Below are 19,760 nucleotides of genomic sequence, written 5' to 3'. Positions count from 1 at the left end.
GCCTACACCAGCCAAACCTGGACGACGCTGGGCCAATTGTGCACCTTCCATCTATAAAGACTTCAAGTGGATATGACAAAAGCATTTCCTTAAAGGGACAATCAGCAATTGCAACAATAACAAAGCATTTTCCCAGACCCTGCTTTGGTAAAAAACAGCTGCTTGTTGGTTGTGATACAGCCTGGATTCAAACCAGGGTTTCTGTAGTAACACCTAAAGCACTGAGATGCAGTGCCTTAGACCGCTACGCCACTCAGGAGCCCTGGTTTCTTTAGCCACATCCCTCAGCTTTTTACCAAAGCAAGGGATGGGAAAATGCTTTGTTATTGTTGCAATTGCTGATTGCCCCTTTAAGGAAATGCTTTTGTCATATCCACTTGAAGTCTTTATGGACTGAAGGACGAATACAGAGATGGATTTCTGAGTGTTGGGATAATGTCTGAAGGACAAATACAGAGATGGATTTCTGATTGTTGGGATACTGTTTGAAGGACAAATACAGGGATAATATAGGGATAATGTTGGTGAATGATACATTGAGGGAGAGCTACATAGATGAACACGTAATTCTCTCCTTGACTCCTAGAAAGCAGATGTAGCAGTAGCGCCGTTGACCATCACCCTGGTGAGAGAGGAGGTGATCGATTTCTCCAAGCCCTTCATGTCCCTGGGCATCTCCATCATGATCAAGAAGCCCACCAAGTCAAAACCTGGAGTCTTCTCCTTCCTCGACCCACTGGCCTACGAGATCTGGATGTGCATCGTGTTTGCCTACATCGGTGTGAGCGTGGTTCTCTTCCTGGTCAGCCGCTTCAGCCCGTACGAGTGGCAGGGGGACGACTCAGAGGGAGAGGAGGGCCACGAGCAGCAGCAGAGACAGCAGTCGTCCAGTCCCAGGAGAGAGCCAGGACAGTCCCAGTCCCAACCGGGCCAAAACCAGGGCCAAGGACAGGGCCAGTCCCAGTCCCAACCGGGCCAAAACCAGGGCCAAGGACAGAGCCAGAGTGAGGGGCACACCAATGAGTTTGGGATATTCAACAGCTTGTGGTTCTCGCTGGGTGCCTTCATGCAGCAGGGCTGTGACATCTCGCCAAGGTAGGCAAACGTTTTTTTGACCCCCACTGTTACCTGTAGTGTTTCCACGAACAACATCCTTTCACACTATAATAGTCTCCCCACAGTGAAGACATGGAAGATGAGTCATCAGCAGAAAGGATACAGAGGCATCCTGCAGAACAGATCAGATCAGATCAGAAGACATCAGAACATATCAGAACAGAACAGACCAGAACAGAACAGGACAGAACAGAACAGCACAGAACAGAACAGAACAGATCAGAACAAATCAGACCAGAACAGAACAGAACAGAACAGAACAGCAGAAAAGAACAGAACAGACCAGAACAGATCAGAACAGAACAGATCAGAACAGAACAGATCAGAACAGAACAGCAGAAAAGAACAGAACAGACCAGAACAGAACAGATCAGAACAGAACAGCAGAAAAGAACAGAACAGATCAGAACAGAACAGATCAGACCAGAACAGAACAGCAGAAAAGAACAGAACAGACCAGAACAGATCAGAACAGATTAGACCAGATCAGAACAGATTAGAACAGAACAGATCAGAACAGATTAGAACAGATCAGAACAGATTAGAACAGATCAGAACAGATCAGAACAGGACAGAACAGATCAGAACAGCACAGATCAGAACAGACCAGAACAGGACAGAACAGATCAGAACAGCACAGACCAGAACAGAACAGACCAGAACAGAACAGATCAGAACAGAACAGACCAGAACAGAACAGATCAGAACAGATCAGACCAGAACAGAACAGACCAGAACAGAACAGACCAGAACAGAACAGATCAGAAAATATCAGAACAGAACAAGAGCAGAGTGACAGACTGACTGACAGTATTACTGTACTGGGCCTTCAGGAGCCTGTGTTCTTATCACAACCCAAGACAGCAGTCATGGGGTCCAGGCCAGACCCTAGTCAGGGGTTCCCTAGGCCCAAGCCAAGCCCCAGGGTCCAGTCCAGGCTGCTGTTGGAGGTGTGTGCAGTTGTGCTCTTATCAGGTCAGACGTGGACATCAGCAGAAGCTTCTCAGAGAAGAGAGACAAAGATATTCCCTAAGATAGGGGTATTTTTGGCACACAAAAGAGGGTGTATTTTTCATGTTGATTCTTGGTGAATAGGCAAGTCCAATTCAAAAGAAGAATTGGAGAAATTAGATTGATTCAGATTCAGTTACAGTTCTTACAGGATTCCTTCCTTCCAGTGAGTTAACGTGAAAAGAACCCTTTCGGATGGATAACTTTACATTGTGCCTCCTGGATCTCGTTGAAAGAAAATATATTTTCATAAATATTGGATTGCAACTGCTTTGGTGGTATCTACTGCAGATCTATGTGTGGCCTTATTCACTGCTCCCTTGCCACATGGCAGGACTACCATTATCATTATCACAATGCCTTGCCCCTTTGTTTCCAGCTAACCATACTGTACTGTGTCCTGCGCCCCTCCCTGCCTGCCTGCCTAACCTGACCCATGCCTGCCCCTTTGTTTCCAGCTAACCATACTGTACTGTGTCCTGCGCCCCTCCCTGCCTGCCTGCCTAGCCTGACCCACGCCTGCCCCTTTGTTTCCAGCTAACCATACTGTACTGTGTCCTGCGCCCCTCCCTGCCTGCCTGCCTAGCCTGACCCACGCCTGCCCCTTTGTTTCCAGCTAACCATACTGTACTGTGTCCTGCGCCCCTCCCTGCCTGCCTGCCTAGCCTGACCCACGCCTGCCCCTTTGTTTCCAGCTAACCATACTGTCCTGCGCCCCTCCCTGCCTGCCTGCCTAGCCTGACCCACGCCTGCCCCTTTGTTTCCAGCTAACCATACTGTACTGTGTCCTGCGCCCCTCCCTGCCTGCCTGCCTGCCTAGCCTGACCCACGCCTGCCCCTTTGTTTCCAGCTAACCATACTGTACTTTGTCCTGCGCCCCTCTCTGCCTGCCTGCCTAGCCTGACCCATGCCTGCCCCTTTGTTTCCAGCTAACCATACTGTACTGTGTCCTGCGCCCCTCTCTGCCTGCCTGCCTGCCTAGCCTGACCCACGCCTGCCCCTTTGTTTCCAGCTAACCATACTGTACTGTGTCCTGCGCCCCTCTCTGCCTGCCTGCCTAGCCTGACCCATGCCTGCCCCTTTGTTTCCAGCTAACCATACTGTACTGTGTCCTGCGCCCCTCTCTGCCTGCCTGCCTAGCCTGACCCACGCCTGCCCCTTTGTTTCCAGCTAACCATACTGTACTGTGTCCTGCGCCCCTCTCTGCCTGCCTGACCCATGCCTGCCCCTTTGTTTCCAGCTAACCATACTGTACTGTGTCCTGCGGCCCTCCTGCCTGCCTACCTAGCCTGCCCCACGCCTGCCCCTTTGTTTCCAGCTAACCATACTGTACGGTGTATATTATATATATTATGATTATTATTATTGTATATTATTATATTATCAATTTATTCCTTCATAAAGTCATGTGGGGATTCATTACCAGATCATTAGTTCAGGTCAATCTGGTGACATTCCTCCATTCCCACTGCCTCCTCCTCCTCCTCCTCCTCCTCCTCCTCCTCCTCCTCCTCCTCCTCCTCCTCCTCCTCCTCCTCCTCCTCATTATAAAGTAAGGCGGCTGGGTGCTTGGCTTGCTCTAATTGCTGGCTCCTCAGTCACTGCCTGACATTTAGGTGGACATGAGTATCCTTCTGCTTTGAGGGAACTAATGAGTTCAAATTACATTACATTTGCAGAAAGCTGCTTAATGGGCCCAAATTAGATTACATTTGCAGAAAGCTGCCTGTGACAGATGTTGTTTTCTCGGTCATAGATGCATCCAATTTAACCCAGCCAAAATTTTTAAGCTTCAGGAGAAGAACTCTTTAGCGCTGGCCGTTCCAAGGACAATCCAAGTCTTACTTTGTCTTAGTTTGTGCAGTAAAAGCTTATTTTCCTCCCCATTTCTCTGTCTCCCTATACTGACCAACGAGGCAGAGTCGTGAACTGCAGATTGTTGATTCCTCCAAATGAAATCATTACAAAGACTTTGATCTTATATCTTCTCTTCGCTTGTCTTCTCTGCAGCTTTCTGTTTTAACACATCAGTTTCCCCTCTCCTCAGTTGACTAGGGAGCAGTCTCTCTCTCTCTCTCTCATTCTCTTTCTCTCTCTCTCACTTTCTCTCGCTCTCTCGCTCTCTCGCTCTCTCTCTCTCTCTCTCTCTCTCTCTCTTTCTCGGTGTCTCTCTTTCTCTCTTTCTCGGTGTCTCTCTATTTCTCTCTTTCTCGGTCTCTCTCTCTCTCTCTCTCTTTCTCTCTCTTTCGCGCTCTCTCTCCTGTGTGAATCATTTGGGTTTCATGGTCTAAGCCTCTTGGCGGGCTGGTGATTTGACTTCATCTCCCAGGCTGTCAGAGGAGGGGAGACCTGACAAATAGAGGAGGGGAGACCTGACAAATAGTGGTGATTCACCTCCCTGCTACCTCATGGCGTTATACAGTAATGGAGAAACTCAGTGGGATAAGGACCTTTTTACCCATGAGGCCAGAGCACAGATGAGTTACATTCATGTCTCAAACACATAGTGACTCTCTTAATCAGTCATGCATCACACTAGGTAATACTTGTAGCCTACACCTAGCCTCCTAGCCACCGTGCTTCTACACCTGCATTGCTTGCTGTTTGGGGTTTTAGGCTGGATTTCTGTACAGCACTTTGATATATCAGCTGATGTGAGAAGGGCTTTATAAATACATTTGATTTGATTTGATACACAGGATGGCTTTTATAAGAACACCTCTCCACTCTATTTTGAAGAGTCTTGTGAGAATCTACATTCACTTTATTAAGTACACCAATCTAGTACTGGGTCGGACCTCCCCTTTGCCTCCAGAACAGCCTGCATTCTTCGGGGCATGGAAACGTTGCTCAATTGGCATCAAGGGACCTAACATGTGCCAGGAAAACATTCCTCACACCATTACACCACCTCCACCAATCTGTACCATTGAGATACTGGAACCGGCGCGGCCTGACACCGACGATCATACCACCCTCAAAGTCGATTAGGCTACTGGTTTTGCCCATTCTAACATTTAATCAAACAGTAACTGAATGCCTCGATGCCTGTCTGCCCGATTTATATGGCAAGCCACAGCTACGTGACTCACTGTTTGTAGGAGCAAACCATTTTCGTGAACGGGGGGGGGGGGGGGGGGGGGGGGGGGGGGGTGTACCTAATAAACTGGCCACGAAGTGTTTAGTCATGTGCCTTCTTCAGTATTGCGAGAATCTACAGTATATTCAGGTAGCTTCTTCAGCACTGTGAAAGCGTGTGCGGTGAGGGCACTGCATCTCTGAGGGAGTCTAATTTGGAGCAGATAGGTGACACTAGGTGGATAGGTGGCACTATGTGTCACGTCCTGACCATAGTTCCAGGAAGAAAGCCGTTACACTATGAAAGGTCACCTGAAGGTCAATATGAATAGAAAGGTCAAGTTGCTTCTCACACTGGTGTGTTCAGTGAGCTGACCTGCAGTAAAACAGCTCAAATGTCATATATCGATAGCAGCTCTGAGGAAAGAACTGTTTAAAGAAATGGCCGGCCAGCTGCGTTTGGCAGGATGCTATTTGTCAGAGGATTCAGGAACTGGGAGGCCTGCCATGTTGATGATCATCTCCAAACAACCAGATCGAAACATAACTTTGAAGAACAAGAGCAATGGGAGATGGAAGGAGCAGCTTTGTGGGCAGACCCCAGCTATTTATTAATGATAGCATGTGTCTGATCTCTGTAAATGTCACCACTGCCACTCAGAGAAGGGCTCGTCATGTAGCAACTCACAGAAGCCACTAGACGCCCAGTTTAAATTCTGAGGTAAATGTCTGTGTGCCATTTTAAGTGCACACTTATTACAGATTATATGTCATTATCTTCTTGTTATTAGACATGATTAGCCTCACAGACATGCAGCTGTTAGTAACTTTCTTCAAACTGCACCCAGAAACATAAACATGGTGTCCACGAGATCATCACACTCTGGGGAAGTAGATAAAGAGACTCGTTGCCAAAATACCAAAGTATCTCTTTAACCTTTTTGTTCTCCACTGTGCAAAGCCGATGGGATTATTTCCCAATCACAGAGATAATCAAATATGAAATAGCGTTTTACTAATGGCTGGCAAGATCAAGGCAGTCAATACCGCCTCCCTCCAATCGCTCCATACCTCCCTCCCTCCAATCGCTCCATACCTCCCTCCCTCCAATCGCTCCATACCTCCGTCCATGACTCCCTCCATACCTCCACACCTCCCTCCATGACTCCCTCCATACCTCCCTCCATGCCTCCCTCCATGCCTCCCTCCATACCTCCACACCTCCCTCCATGCCTCCCTCCATGCCTCCCTCCATACCTCCCTCCCTCCAATCGCTCCATACCTCCCTCCATGACTCCCTCCATACCTCCACACCTCCCTCCATGACTCCCTCCATACCTCCCTCCATGCCTCCCTCCATGCCTCCCTCCATACCTCCACACCTCCCTCCATGCCTCCCTCCATGCCTCCCTCCATACCTCCCTCCATGACTCCCTCCATGCCTCCCTCCATGCCTCCCTCCATACCTCCCTCCATGACTCCCTCCATACCTCCCTCTATACCTCCCTCCATGACTCCCTCCGTGACTCCCTCCATACCTCCCTCCATGACTCCCTCCATGACTCCCTCCATGACTCCCTCCATACCTCCCTCTATACCTCCCTCCGTGACTCCCTCCATGCCTCCCTCCATACCTCCCTCCATGACTCCCTCCATGCCTCCCTCCATGCCTCCCTCCATACCTCCCTCCATGACTCCCTCCATGACTCCCTCCATACCTCCCTCTATACCTCCCTCCATGACTCCCTCCGTGACTCCCTCCATGACTCCCTCCATGACTCCCTCCATGACTCCCTCCATGCCTCCCTCCATGCCTCCCTCCATGACTCCCTCCATGCCTCCCTCCATGCCTCCCTCCATGCCAATCCTTCCATACCTACCTCCATGCCTCCCTCCATACCTCCCTCCATACCTCCCTCCATGCCTCCCTCCATACCTCCCTCCATACCTCCCTCCATGCCTCCCTCCATACCTCCCTCCATACCTCCCTCCATGACTACCTCCATGACTCCCTCCATACCTCCCTCCATGCCTCCATACCTCCATCCATACCCCCCTCCATACCCCCCTCCATGCCTCCCTCCATGCCTCCCTCCATGCCTCCCTCCCTCCTTCCTTCCATCCCTCCATGCCTCCCTCCATACCTCCCTCCATACCTCCCTCCATCCCTCCATGCCTCCCTCCATACCTCCCTCCATGACTACCTCCATGACTCCCTCCATGACTCCCTCCATGACTCCCTCCATACCTCCCTCCATGCCTCCATACCTCCATCCATACCTCCCTCCATGCCTCCCTCCATACCTCCCTCCATGACTACCTCCATGACTCCCTCCATACCTCCCTCCATGCCTCCATACCTCCATCCATGCCTCCCTCCATGCCTCCCTCCATGCCTCCCTCCCTCCTTCCTTCCATCCCTCCATACCTCCCTCTATACCTCCATGCCTCCCTCCATACCTCCCTCCATGACTACCTCCATGACTCCCTCCATACCTCCCTCCATGCCTCCATACCTCCATCCATGCCTCCCTCCATGCCTCCCTCCATGCCTCCCTCCCTCCTTCCTTCCATACCTCCATGCCTCCCTCTATACCTTCCTCCCTCCATACATCCATACCTCCCTCCATCCCTCAATCCCTCCGTACCTCCCTCTATACCTCCCTCCATACCTCCATACCTCCCTCCATGCCTCTATACCTCCCTCCATACCTTCCTCCATACTTCCCTCCATCCTCTCCATACTTCCCTCCATCCTCTCCATACCTCTCTCCATCCCTCCCTCCATACCTCCTTCCATACCTCCCTCCATCCCTCCCTCCATTCCTCCCTCCATACCACTCCTGCTGTACAGCAGACTGATGCCTCCCTGGTACTGCTAGACTCTGCTCAGGGAAGATAGACGCTCCTGTCTGCTTGGATGTGTGTTTGCTACTGCGTTTTTGCCCTGAGGGGGATCTCACTCTCAGCCTCATACTCTCCACTTTCACCGCTGGAGGAATGTGTGCTGCACCTCTAATGTTATTGTAACTTTTCACAGCTCATTAAAGTCATTTTATGGACACAATATCTCATACTTACGTATGTCATACAGAGGTTTCTGGAGATAGATGAGTTATGAAAGGGTTAAGATTAGTTTTAAATAATTAGCCAGGGAGATACACTACACGAACAATAGGTATGTGGACCCCTGCTTGTCAAACATCTCGTTCCAAAATCACGGGCATTAATATGGAGTTAGTTCCCCCTTTGCTGCTGTAACAGCCTCCATTCTTCTGGGAAGGCTTTCCACTAGATGTTGGAACATTGCTGCGGGGACTTGCTTCCATTCAACCACAAGAGCATTAGTGAGGTCGTGCACTGATGTTGGGCGATTAGGCCTGGCTCGCAGTCGGCATTCCAATTCATCCCCAAGGTGTTTGGCGGGGTTGAGGTCAGGGCTCTGTGCAGGCCAGTCAAGTTCTCGACAAACCATTTCTGTATGAACCTTGCTTTGTGCATGGGGGAATTGTCCTGCTGAAACAGGAAAGGGCCTTTCCCAAACTGTTGCCGCAAAGTTGGAAGCACAGAATCGTCTAGAATGTCATTGTATGCTGTAGCGTTAAGATTTCACTGGAACTAAGGGGCCTAGCCCGAACCATGAAAAACAGCCCCGTACCATTATTCCTCCTCCACCAAACTTTACAGCTGGCACTATGCATTCCTGGCAATCCGCCAAACCCCGATTCATTCATCAGACCGCTAGATGGTGAAGCATGATTGATCACTCCAGAGAATGCGTTTCCACTGCTCCAGAGTCCAAGGGCAACGAGCTTTACACCACTCCAGCCGACGCTTGGCATTGCACGCGGTGATCTTGGGCTTGTGTGCGGCAGCTCGGCCATGGAAATACATTTCATAAAGCTCCCGACTAATAGTTATTGTGCTGAAATTGCTTCCAGAGGCAGTTTTAAACTCGTTAGTGAGTGTTGCAACTGACGACAGACGTTTTATTTTTTACGTGCTACGCGATCTACAGCTCGGCGGTCCCGTTCTGTGATCTTGTGTGGTCTACCACTTCGCGGCTGAGCCTTTGTTGCTCCTGGATGTTTCCACGTCACAATAACAGCACTTACAGTTGACCGGGGCACCTCTAGCAGGGCAGATATTTGATGAAATGACTTGTTGGAAAGCTGGCATCCTATGACAGTGCCACGTTGAAAGTAATTCTACTGCCAATGTTTGTTTATGGAGGTTGAATGGCTGTGTCCTCCGTTTTATGCACCAGTCAGCAACGGATGTGTTTGAAATAGCCGAATCCACTAATTTGAACGGGTGTCCATATACTTTTGTTTATATATTGTATCAATTTAAGGAGAGAAAGGTATAAGTGTGTTCATATGTACAGTACGTATGTGTGCACACAGTGGGGAAGGGTCAGTGTATAACCCGGACCAGTCCCCTTTGCCTGTGTGTCTGCAGTGAGACGTGGTGGTGTACGGGTCAGAGCTCTCTCTTAGTGTGACCAGACGCCCCGAACGCTCCTCTTCCTGCCCCAGGCAGAGTCTGTCACTTCAATTCTATTGTTAAACACACACACACACACCCCAAACACAACGCCCAGCCATCCCATAGCTAAAACATTTACACACTCTCATACATTCTACTCCTTTAACAGTACATACAGTACACACACACACACACGGACACAAACAGACACTCACACAAACCCAACCCTGCGGGCCTCACAGCCCTTTCCCTGTACAGAGGTGACCCAGAAACCCTCAGTGTTATGACATGCTTAACAGTGTTTAACAGCGGTTCTGTCAAAAATAGAGATCGGCGTCACATATGAACTGTGTTGCTGCAGTTGCAGTGTTCTGTTCAAACAGAACAGACTGACAGAATGCAAGTTTTAGACTTCAGCATCGTCTCTGGAGACTCGTTACCCGCCCCAGACTTGGCTGACAGACCTACGGACATAACCCTGCCTCCCGCTGATGAGCTCAAATATTTGGAGAGGACAGTTCACCATGACGGAGTATTGTGTGCGTGTGTGTGTGTGTGTGTGTGTGTGTGTGTGTGTGTGTGTGTGTGTGTGTGTGTGTGTGTGTGTGTGTGTGTGTGTGTGTGTGTGTGTGTGTGGTGTGTGTGTGTTTTTATGTGTTTGCTCTAGCACGCACTTGGGAAATGATTTGTCATTTTAAAATGTATTGTGGTGATGTGCATGGTTACCTCATTACCTCTTATTTGTAATTTAAAGTAGTGTTATAACTATCCACATTAGTGTCAACCCTGTTTACCAGTTAGTTTGCATTGAAATAAATGAATGCCTATTTTAGAATCGTTCCCTGCTGCTAATATGCTGGAGGTGTAACTGTACTTTTTTATCCCGTCTCGTTGTGGTGGGCTGGACCTAGAAATTCCCCTGTCCAGTTCTTGGTGGCTAAAAACTATTGGCAGGCTGTTTCTCTGGAGATCAGATTGTTGGCTGGCTAGTGCCGAGGCTTCAAAAGATCTCTGTGCCTGCAAGCTGTCATGAATTGAATTTTGAAGGGCTTATTGTTTGTGCTTTCCTTTTTGCTGGAGTTTCCAATGGCCCGTTCTCACATGCTACCCTCTAACCCCTAGTCTTAGGCTCACTCTGTTCTCGCTGCTTTTAAATTCTCTTTTAGTGTGTGAGCTGCATTGTGTACAAGGGATTCAGGGAAATAAAAGGAGGTTTTGTTCAGGGAATCTTCCAAGAGGAACGGTTTCTGAATTTGGAAACAGGTCTGTGGGTGAGGATGTCCTTCTCCCTGAATTTGCTGGGCAAATCCAAATACTGGAGCTTATCCTCTGTTTTGCATAAAACAACACAAAACAACAATTTGCTATTTTTACAGCAATTTTTTTTCACACAATTTCTCTGCTTTAGTTAGTGCTTTGCTGCTTCCAAAAGAGGAGTGTCGTCTTTGAGAAATCTACATTGACACTCAAGAGATCCTACAACGCTGAACGCCATTTTCTACAGATCTATCCGTCTTTCCCCGTCAGCCCACACAACTTTCATGTTTGTTTTTTTTTACGCCTGCTCAGACTGAAATTGAGAGGATTGTTTCATACAATGCATACTAATTGGGTGGGTGCAGCCTACAAAGGACAATCCAACAATGTGCGTTTCTGTTTTCATAAATGTGATCTCTGTTTTGTAGCGCCGCTGTGATCTTCGGAGCAGACGTGCTGCAGCAGCTGTCTCTGCTGTAGTTCAGAATACATTTGTAGCAGAGCATAGATTTAGGCCAGGAATGGGGACAGGTCTTTTTGAAGGTACAATTATCGCAATGATTTGATCGCAAATATTTTTGGGGAGGCTTATTTTTTCACATATAGTGTATGTTTGTGTGAACAGATAGAGCTTATTTTGTAAAAAAAAAAAAAAAAAGTACAACACTCACACTCAATCAAACAAGGAAAAGCAATTAATACACATGTCTCTATACCTGTGGCATTGTGTGAAACTGAGTGATTATCCAAGTGATTGAGTGATTATCTGTATAGTGTCAACAGAAAGCAATGTATCATTGTGTGCCAAGAAACGATTAGTGTTACTCTTGAAGCATTGCTTTATCACTTCCCTCACTCAACACGTCCACTTTCCTTTGCTTCTATCTGAGATGGCAATGTTTTGGATTGCTAGAGACTCCTCTCTCTCTCTCTTCTCTCTAGGTCCCTCTCTGGTCGCATTGTAGGGGGAGTGTGGTGGTTCTTCACCCTCATCATCATCTCCTCCTACACGGCCAACCTGGCTGCCTTCCTCACCGTGGAGAGGATGGTGTCGCCCATAGAGAGTGCTGAGGACCTGGCCAAGCAGACAGAGATCGCCTATGGTACTCTAGACGGAGGCTCCACCAAAGAGTTCTTCAGGGTAAAGCTGAAGCTCTAGATGTCATCACTCTGGAAAAGCATCAACTGTCATGAAGTGGCTCCAAGTAGTTTTTGACGAGGCGGTTACATTTCTCATAGAGCATCTATATACAGTATTTTACCCATTATTGTTTTTTTGCACCTTAGAGATCGAAAATAGCCGTATTTGAGAAGATGTGGTCGTACATGAAGTCTGCTGACCCGTCAGTGTTCGTGAAGACCACAGACGAAGGCGTGGTCCGGGTCAGGAAGTCCAAAGGGAGGTACGCCTACCTGCTGGAGTCCACCATGAACGAGTACATCGAGCAGAGAAAACCCTGTGACACCATGAAGGTCGGGGGGAACCTGGACTCCAAGGGTTACGGAGTGGCCACGCCCAAGGGGTCAGCACTAAGGTATTACAGTGTGTAGGCTGGTCACGTCACCGTGACGATCCGCCACACATGTTATGTTTTACATGTGAATGCCAAATGCACCCTTGAGGTGAGTGAGGTTACACTTGCAAATTATCCCACTTATGTAAAGTAAATAATAATTAGTGAAGAGACTATTTCTTTAATAAATGAAGCTTGATGTTATATATCAATTTACAATCTTTGGGCAAATGATGCACATTTTAGTCTGTTTCAGTGATAACGCTAGTTAATGTAATGATATAGTGAGATAAAGTCTCATTCAACTATTCTCTACTTCTGATTTGTAACCACTCTCATCAGACGTCTAGAACGTGTGCCCCCCCCCCACTGTCTCAACTCAGTCCATGCCCCCCCCCCTCCCCCCCACTGTCTCAACTCAGTCCACTGTCTCAATTCAGTCCATGCCCCCCCCCACTGTCTCAACTCAGTCCACTGTCTCAACTCAGTCCATGTCCCCCCCTCCCGCCCCACTGTCTCAACTCAGTCCATGTCCCCCCCTCCCGCCCCACTGTCTCAACTCAGTCCATGTCCCCCCCTCCCACCCCACTGTCTCAACTCAGTCCATGTCCCCCCCTCCCGCCCCACTGTCTCAACTCAGTCCATGTCACCCCCTCCCGCCCCACTGTCTCAACTCAGTCCACTGTCTCAACTCAGTCCATGTCCCCCCCTCCCGCCCCAATGTCTCAACTCAGTCCATGCCCCCCCCCCACTGTCTCAACTCAGTCCATGTCCCCCCTCCCGCCCCACTGTCTCAACTCAGTCCATGCCCCCCCCCCCCCCCACTGTCTCAACTCAGTCCATGTCCCCCCCTCCCGCCCCACTGTCTCAACTCAGTCCATGCCCCCCCACTGTCTCAACTCAGTCCATGTCATGTCCCCCCCTCCCGCCCCACTGTCTCAACTCAGTCCATGTCCCCCCCCACTGTCTCAACTCAGTCCATGTCAACCCCTCCCGCCCCACTGTCTCAACTCAGTCCATGTCCCCCCCTCCCGCCCCACTGTCTCAACTCAGTCCATGTCTCCCCCCCCCCCCACTGTCTCAACTCAGTCCATGTCCCCCCCTCCCCCCCACTGTCTCAACTCAGTCCACTGTCTCAACTCAGTCCATGTCCCCCCTTCCCCCCCCACTGTCTCAACTCAGTCCACTGTCTCAACTCAGTCCACTGTCTCAACTCAGTCCACTGTCTCAACTCAGTCCACTGTCTCAACTCAGTCCACTGTCTCAACTCAGTCCACTGTCTCAACTCAGTCCATGTCCCCCCCCCCCCCCCCCCACTGTCTCAACTCAGTCCATGTCCCCCCCTCCCGCCCCACTGTCTCAACTCAGTCCACTGTCTCAACTCAGTCCACTGTCTCAACTCAGTCCACTGTCTCAACTCAGTCCACTGTCTCAACTCAGTCCATGTCCCCCCCCCCCCCCCCCACTGTCTCAACTCAGTCCATGTCCCCCCCTCCCGCCCCACTGTCTCAACTCAGTCCATGTCCCCCCCTCCCGCCCCACTGTCTCAACTCAGTCCATGTCCCCCCCTCCCGCCCCACTGTCTCAACTCAGTCCATGTCCCCCCCTCCCGCCCCACTGTCTCAACTCAGTCCATAAAGTGGAAGCATGACTATTCAGACACTTACTTTCTTCAGACAGACACTGGTTATAATACCATTTTGTAATGTCTTGCTCCTTGGAATAACTAAGTAAAACTGGGGGTAATAACTGTTACGAAAATGTAAATTCAGTCTTGATAGATAGTAAATGAAAGCTATTTAATTAAATTAACTTTAAATTGCACCCTGATGTTATTACCTGCAGCTTTTCTTTTATCTCAGAACTTCTAGAGATGTGCACTTTGGTAGTAAATATCAAAACGTCATTTTCCCAAGAAATAGCGCTTGAATTAGTATCCTAGGTTTTAGTTATTACCTTTTCTGTACGTCTCCTGTGATTTAATTACCATTTTATTTTAGTACCAAAAACCAATTATGATCCAGTATTTTACAAGTTATTTCAGGGTGAAGGCAACCAGTTAAAACTTTTTGTGCAAGATTCTGCTGTTTACGTTTAGGATGTCATCTGTTTCACCACTTTTAATGCATCTGTGTTCAATCAGATTTTATTGTCTCCATATTAACAGGCCCATCTTAATGGGATGCAGGCCCCATTCACAAAGCACATAGGCTTTATCAATCGCACCTAGCAAGCCTTTTTGATCGATCACTCGTGTTGTTTACCTTTTGATTTTTAGTCTACCAATATCTTTATCAAGGTGACAGAAAGAGTGGTGTTTCGCAAAGGCTTTCTAGGTACCACTCAATATCAAGTGTGATGGCTGGTTCAGACTGGGCTTTGACGGACTCATACATGCTCTGAGACTAATTGTAGTTTCACCCTGTGGCTGTGGGTTCAAATTACGAACATTCCAAAAATCTTGAGCTAATTCTGTGAAATGGTGTTTTTATGGATTTATGTGTATACGATTGATATTTTCCTATTCTACGGTACATTCTCTAAAGTTGAGCTAAAAATGAGCTCTTGAAAAATAACCATCTAAAACATGTTTAAACCAAACAGTGATCCCCATGCCACAGTGTACTAGCCTATATTTGCACTTTAATGAGAGTTTGTGTATGTTGAATGTAGAAAATGATGTTGAAATGACTGCTGTGTGAACTGTAACAACTTTGCCACATCAGATACATACTATTCTATATGAGCTTTAAGGTTTTGATGATTTGGAGAAAAAAAATCTCTTAACCATCAGCTCTAAATGTGTTGCTACGTCATATTCAGACAATACCCTTATCCGCTATCATAAAGTTATAAACTGTGATCCGTTCTCCATAATATTTATGAAACAGAAATGGACTAAGAGTCCTTCGTTGCTATGTATCTAATGTGGCATACCATTACATCTCACCCTTGTCTTGCCTTCTTTACCTGTTGACAACAACAAAAATAATCTTCTTCCTTTCTGTTTTATCCCTGACATGTTTTCCTCAACATCATCGTCACATCACTTTATTTTGTCAGTCGCATCACAAGAAAACTGCCGCTCTCAAAGACAAAAATGCTACTAAAATCCTAATAGAGGATGTGGATTTATTTGACTCATCCATTAGGCAGACGGAACTCTTTCTTTCTCTCTGAATAGAGAAAGAATTCCGGGGTTTTGCTGAGAAAGACTCTAGCTTGCTGAGGTTCATGCTGACATAATGTTTCCATTAGTCTACTGTACAGCAGCACCTTCTACCATGTTAGTTATGAGAGGGTTGTCCATAGTGGACCAGCAACAGCAAAGGGTGAAGAGAATGGAGCACAATGCCCAATATCAGTAATGCCTTGGATAGTGCTCCCTGACCACAAAAAATAACACAATGAATGACGATATCTGACGAAAACTGAATATTGAATCGACAAGTTGGCTGTTTATGCCTTTTCCTTATCCAATGAGCTACTTATTCTAGTTTTTAACTGAAATACATACCCATGCAACCAATCCAAGACATTTTCTGATATTTATATAGTTCTCCTACCTAGAATCTTTGTCTTGCTTGGTAAAATCTGTCATGGTTTAGCCATATAGTATTATTTTATATACAGAACTAGAAAAAATGTTTATTTTTTAATCTTACAGTGGCAGGCACATTATTAGTAGCCTTATTTTTTATTAATGTTTCATTAATCTGATAACAGTACCTCCTTTTTGCTATTTAGACTTTATTTCTGAACTACCTCTGCCACACCGTATCACATCTCCATAAATGCTGACCAGTATTATTCTATTATCATTTCAAGAAACCCAGTAAACTTGGCAGTGTTAAAACTGAACGAGCAGGGCCTGTTGGACAAATTGAAAAACAAATGGTGGTACGACAAGGGCGAGTGCGGCAGCGGGGGAGGTGATTCCAAGGTCAGCCCCAGTATGAGAAACCTAGCGGGTAACCACGACGATGGGGGGTAACCGGCAACGTACCTTAAAAAAAAACACACCGGCTGCAATACCACAAATCCCCCTTCGTCCTTGTTGACGTTAGTTTGTGTAAGATCACAACTATATTGTATGATGAATTCTTCAAAAACGTGCCGTTTACTTTCAAATTAGCTGCATTAGCAATCCCCCCCCCCCCCCCAAAAAAAAGAGCACAGTTTTTGTGTAGGTTTTCTCAAGTACTGTCTTGTTAAAGCAACAATAATTGACAGGTTTGCATATCCGAGTGTTTACATTTTGCCGGTTACCCAAAGTGATATAGTAATACACATCTTGCAATAGGGAAAAAGGACACAAAGCTAGATGGAGTATTAATGCATATCACTTTGGCAGTGACAGTTTCAAGTTGTGATTGTGTATTTTATTTTATTTTTTATCTGTCTAGACATGTACGTAGAACATATCTAGACATAATAATGGGTGTCTGTTTACTATGTACTGAATAACATAAGATAACATGGGTGATGTTATTTATGTCATTTCCTGGTTGAAGAATCCCCGTAAACCTAGCGGTGTTGAAACTCAATGAGCAAGCCATCTTAGACAAACTGAAAAACAAATGGTGGTACGATAAGGGAGAGTGTGGAAGCAAGGACTCCGGAAGAAAGGTCAGTCCATGTGTTGGTCCTATACTTAACACCAAGATTGAGTATTAGCACTTCTGTAAGGTCCCTCGTCCCCCTCCCTAGCACTCTTTGTCTTTCTCTCCAATCTGCCATTTACACAAACTGGTGTCCTTATAACTGTGATTCATGTCAGCCCTGGAACTCTAGACACCTTTAGTGATTAGTGATAATTGCTGTGTCCTCACATGCTATGGATGAGTCAGTGGCCCGTAATTAGATCTTGGTAAATGCTTGTTTCGTCTAAACCAAAAAGTAGACCTCGGGTTGTATTCTATTCTACAAAATGTGTGTAGCTAATGATGATGAACCAATTACAAGGATAACAATTGAAACTGTATAGTGTAGGAATAACACAGTTACTGTCAGTGCTAATACCTTTTCTTTTCCTGTGTCTGGGATATTCTACAGACATCTACAGGCCAAGTATTCACAGTTTTCTGAATGAATAGAAGTTAGATTTATTTGTGATTTTAACTTTCCAAGTCAAATGAAGAGACACGGGTAAATGACAGCGTGGAGAGAAAGGCCCTTTATACAAGACCTCCTCCAGAACTGGGATCTCCTCTCCTTTAGTGCTGTTTTCCTTGTCTCTGTCTTTAGACAGTGTGCATGCTATTGGTTGAGACCCAAGACACGGCCAATCTGCCACCAAACCCAGACCACGCATGTCACAGATGTGCGCAACCCCTTTTGTGATGTCACGGCAACCACGGCTTGTCGAATCAATTGCCCTCCCTGGTGCATTTACTTAAAGATCAAATTATATTTTATAAAGATACCCCTACCTATGACGTAAACCTATAAAAATAAAAGTTGACCTTTCCCTCTTGCATGGTTCCACTCTATGAAAATTCAGTCTTGTAATGTTTTAAAATACACAACACAAACTACATATCATTCTGATAGTGTGAAACGCTCTCCCTTGAAAAAGAGATTCTCATCTCATGGGACTTCGTGGTTTAGTAAATGATCAAAAACCAGCGAGGCGATATAGAATGAAATGAATGTAAGTGTTTTAATGCATATTTGATTTTGAATGACTGGACATTATGTCTGGTATAAAATACACATTAGTCAGCTACTTCTAAAGATATGTTCACCCCAAGCCTGTTACATGTGCATGACTCTGCATGTTTCTGTCAGTCTTAGATATGTACTGCATCAAGTATGTTGTTGATAGTGGTCAGTTAACTTAGAAAGATTTGGCAGCACCTCTCTAGGAGATAAACAATAACCTGTTGATTTATCTTGAAGGTACACTTACCGGTATGTGCCGTGTAAGTTCACTAGGACAGTAGTGAGACCAGTAGTTGAATGGTTATATTACACTATCTTTATCCTATAGAGACCAGTAGTTGAATGGTTAATTACACTATCTTTATCCTATAGAGACCAGTAGTTGAATGGTTAATTACACTATCTTTATCCTATAGAGGCCAGTAGTTGAATGGTTAATTACACTATCTTTATCCTATAGAGACCAGTAGTTGAATGGTTAATTACACTATCTTTATCCTATAGAGACCAGTAGTTGAATGGTTAATTACACTATCTTTATCCTATAGAGGCCAGTAGTTGAATGGTTAATTACACTATCTTTATCCTATAGAGACCAGTAGTTGAATGGTTAATTACGCCATCTTTATCCTATAGAGACCAGTAGTTGAATGGTTAATTAGGCTATCTTTATCCTAGTGTGTTGTGTTGTGTCTCTTGGGCATGGTCCGGTGCGTCTCACCCTGTGTCTCTGTGCCTGTAGGACAAGACCAGCGCCCTGAGCCTCAGCAATGTGGCTGGGGTGTTCTACATCCTGATTGGTGGGCTGGGGCTGGCCATGCTCGTGGCCTTGGTCGAGTTCTGTTACAAGTCCAGGATCGAGTCGAGGAGGATGAAGGTAAGCTAAGTGGAGGACGGCAGGCCGTGACCCCGACTCTCCAAATGTGTCTCAGGGGGAGTTGGGATGTGGAAAAAAATGTATTTTCAATTCACACGTGCGTATTAATACACACTTGTACAGATGTAGGTTCTTAATTTGATCTCTCTTTTGTTGATGAAAATTTTCCTGCACAGCAGGAAATGCAAGCTAGTGTAATCAAGATTTGAAAAGGCTTCTAAAGTTTGTAATTTACACATAAAAAAAATCTGACTTGATTTGTCCAAACGTAAAATATACCAACCCTTACAAGAAAAGTCCATTGATTATAATCCACGTAATAATTCACATTTCCTGTTGCTGGAGGATTATTTTCTTGCTGTAGCAAACTGGCTCAAATTAAGATCCTACATCTGTACATGTGTGAACTAGAACAAATATAAGCCCCCTCTAAATTATTATTTTTATATTATTTAAACCCTGAAGTCATGACAGAGGCTCTATAATATAATAACATACGTATGACTCTTGGCAATCATTATTATATATTTCTGCCACCTATATGACTCACACAAATATGCTGTTAAAACCCCTGAACTACAGAGATACTGTTAAAACCCCTGAACAACAGAGATACTGGTGTTACATCCGTTGTTGGAATGAGACCAAGGTGCAGCGTGGTAGGCGAACATCTTACTTTTATTTAAAATGAACACCAAAAACCAACAAAATACAAAACGAACGTAAAGTTCTGCAGGCTATACAGCAACTAACAA

At 46.3% G+C, this 19,760-nt stretch overlaps 1 protein-coding gene across 4 annotated transcripts in view; it reads left to right on the top strand.

The window, feature by feature from the left end:
- Nucleotides 1–19,760, top strand: part of LOC129867970 (glutamate receptor 1-like) — a 113,624-nt gene that overhangs the window by 86,069 nt on the left and 7,795 nt on the right. Inside the window, exons 11-15 of one of the 4 annotated variants that reach the window (XM_055941495.1) lie at nt 587–1,095; nt 11,893–12,091; nt 12,238–12,485; nt 16,979–17,093; nt 18,871–19,005. In XM_055941495.1, the coding sequence (XP_055797470.1) occupies nt 587–1,095; nt 11,893–12,091; nt 12,238–12,485; nt 16,979–17,093; nt 18,871–19,005 (1,206 nt within the window). Of the gene's footprint in view, nt 1–586; nt 1,096–11,892; nt 12,092–12,237; nt 12,486–16,292; nt 16,408–16,978; nt 17,104–18,870; nt 19,015–19,760 lie in introns of those variants that run through there. The other 3 variants (XM_055941494.1, XM_055941496.1, XM_055941497.1) reach the window with 3 other exon arrangements.

This window comes from Salvelinus fontinalis, chromosome 13 (assembly GCF_029448725.1).
Source record: "Salvelinus fontinalis isolate EN_2023a chromosome 13, ASM2944872v1, whole genome shotgun sequence".
In the NCBI taxonomy this organism is placed as follows: Eukaryota; Metazoa; Chordata; class Actinopteri; order Salmoniformes; family Salmonidae; genus Salvelinus; species Salvelinus fontinalis.
The sequence above is the reverse complement of the archived record's forward strand: the minus strand, read 5'-3'. Positions and strand labels throughout refer to the sequence as shown.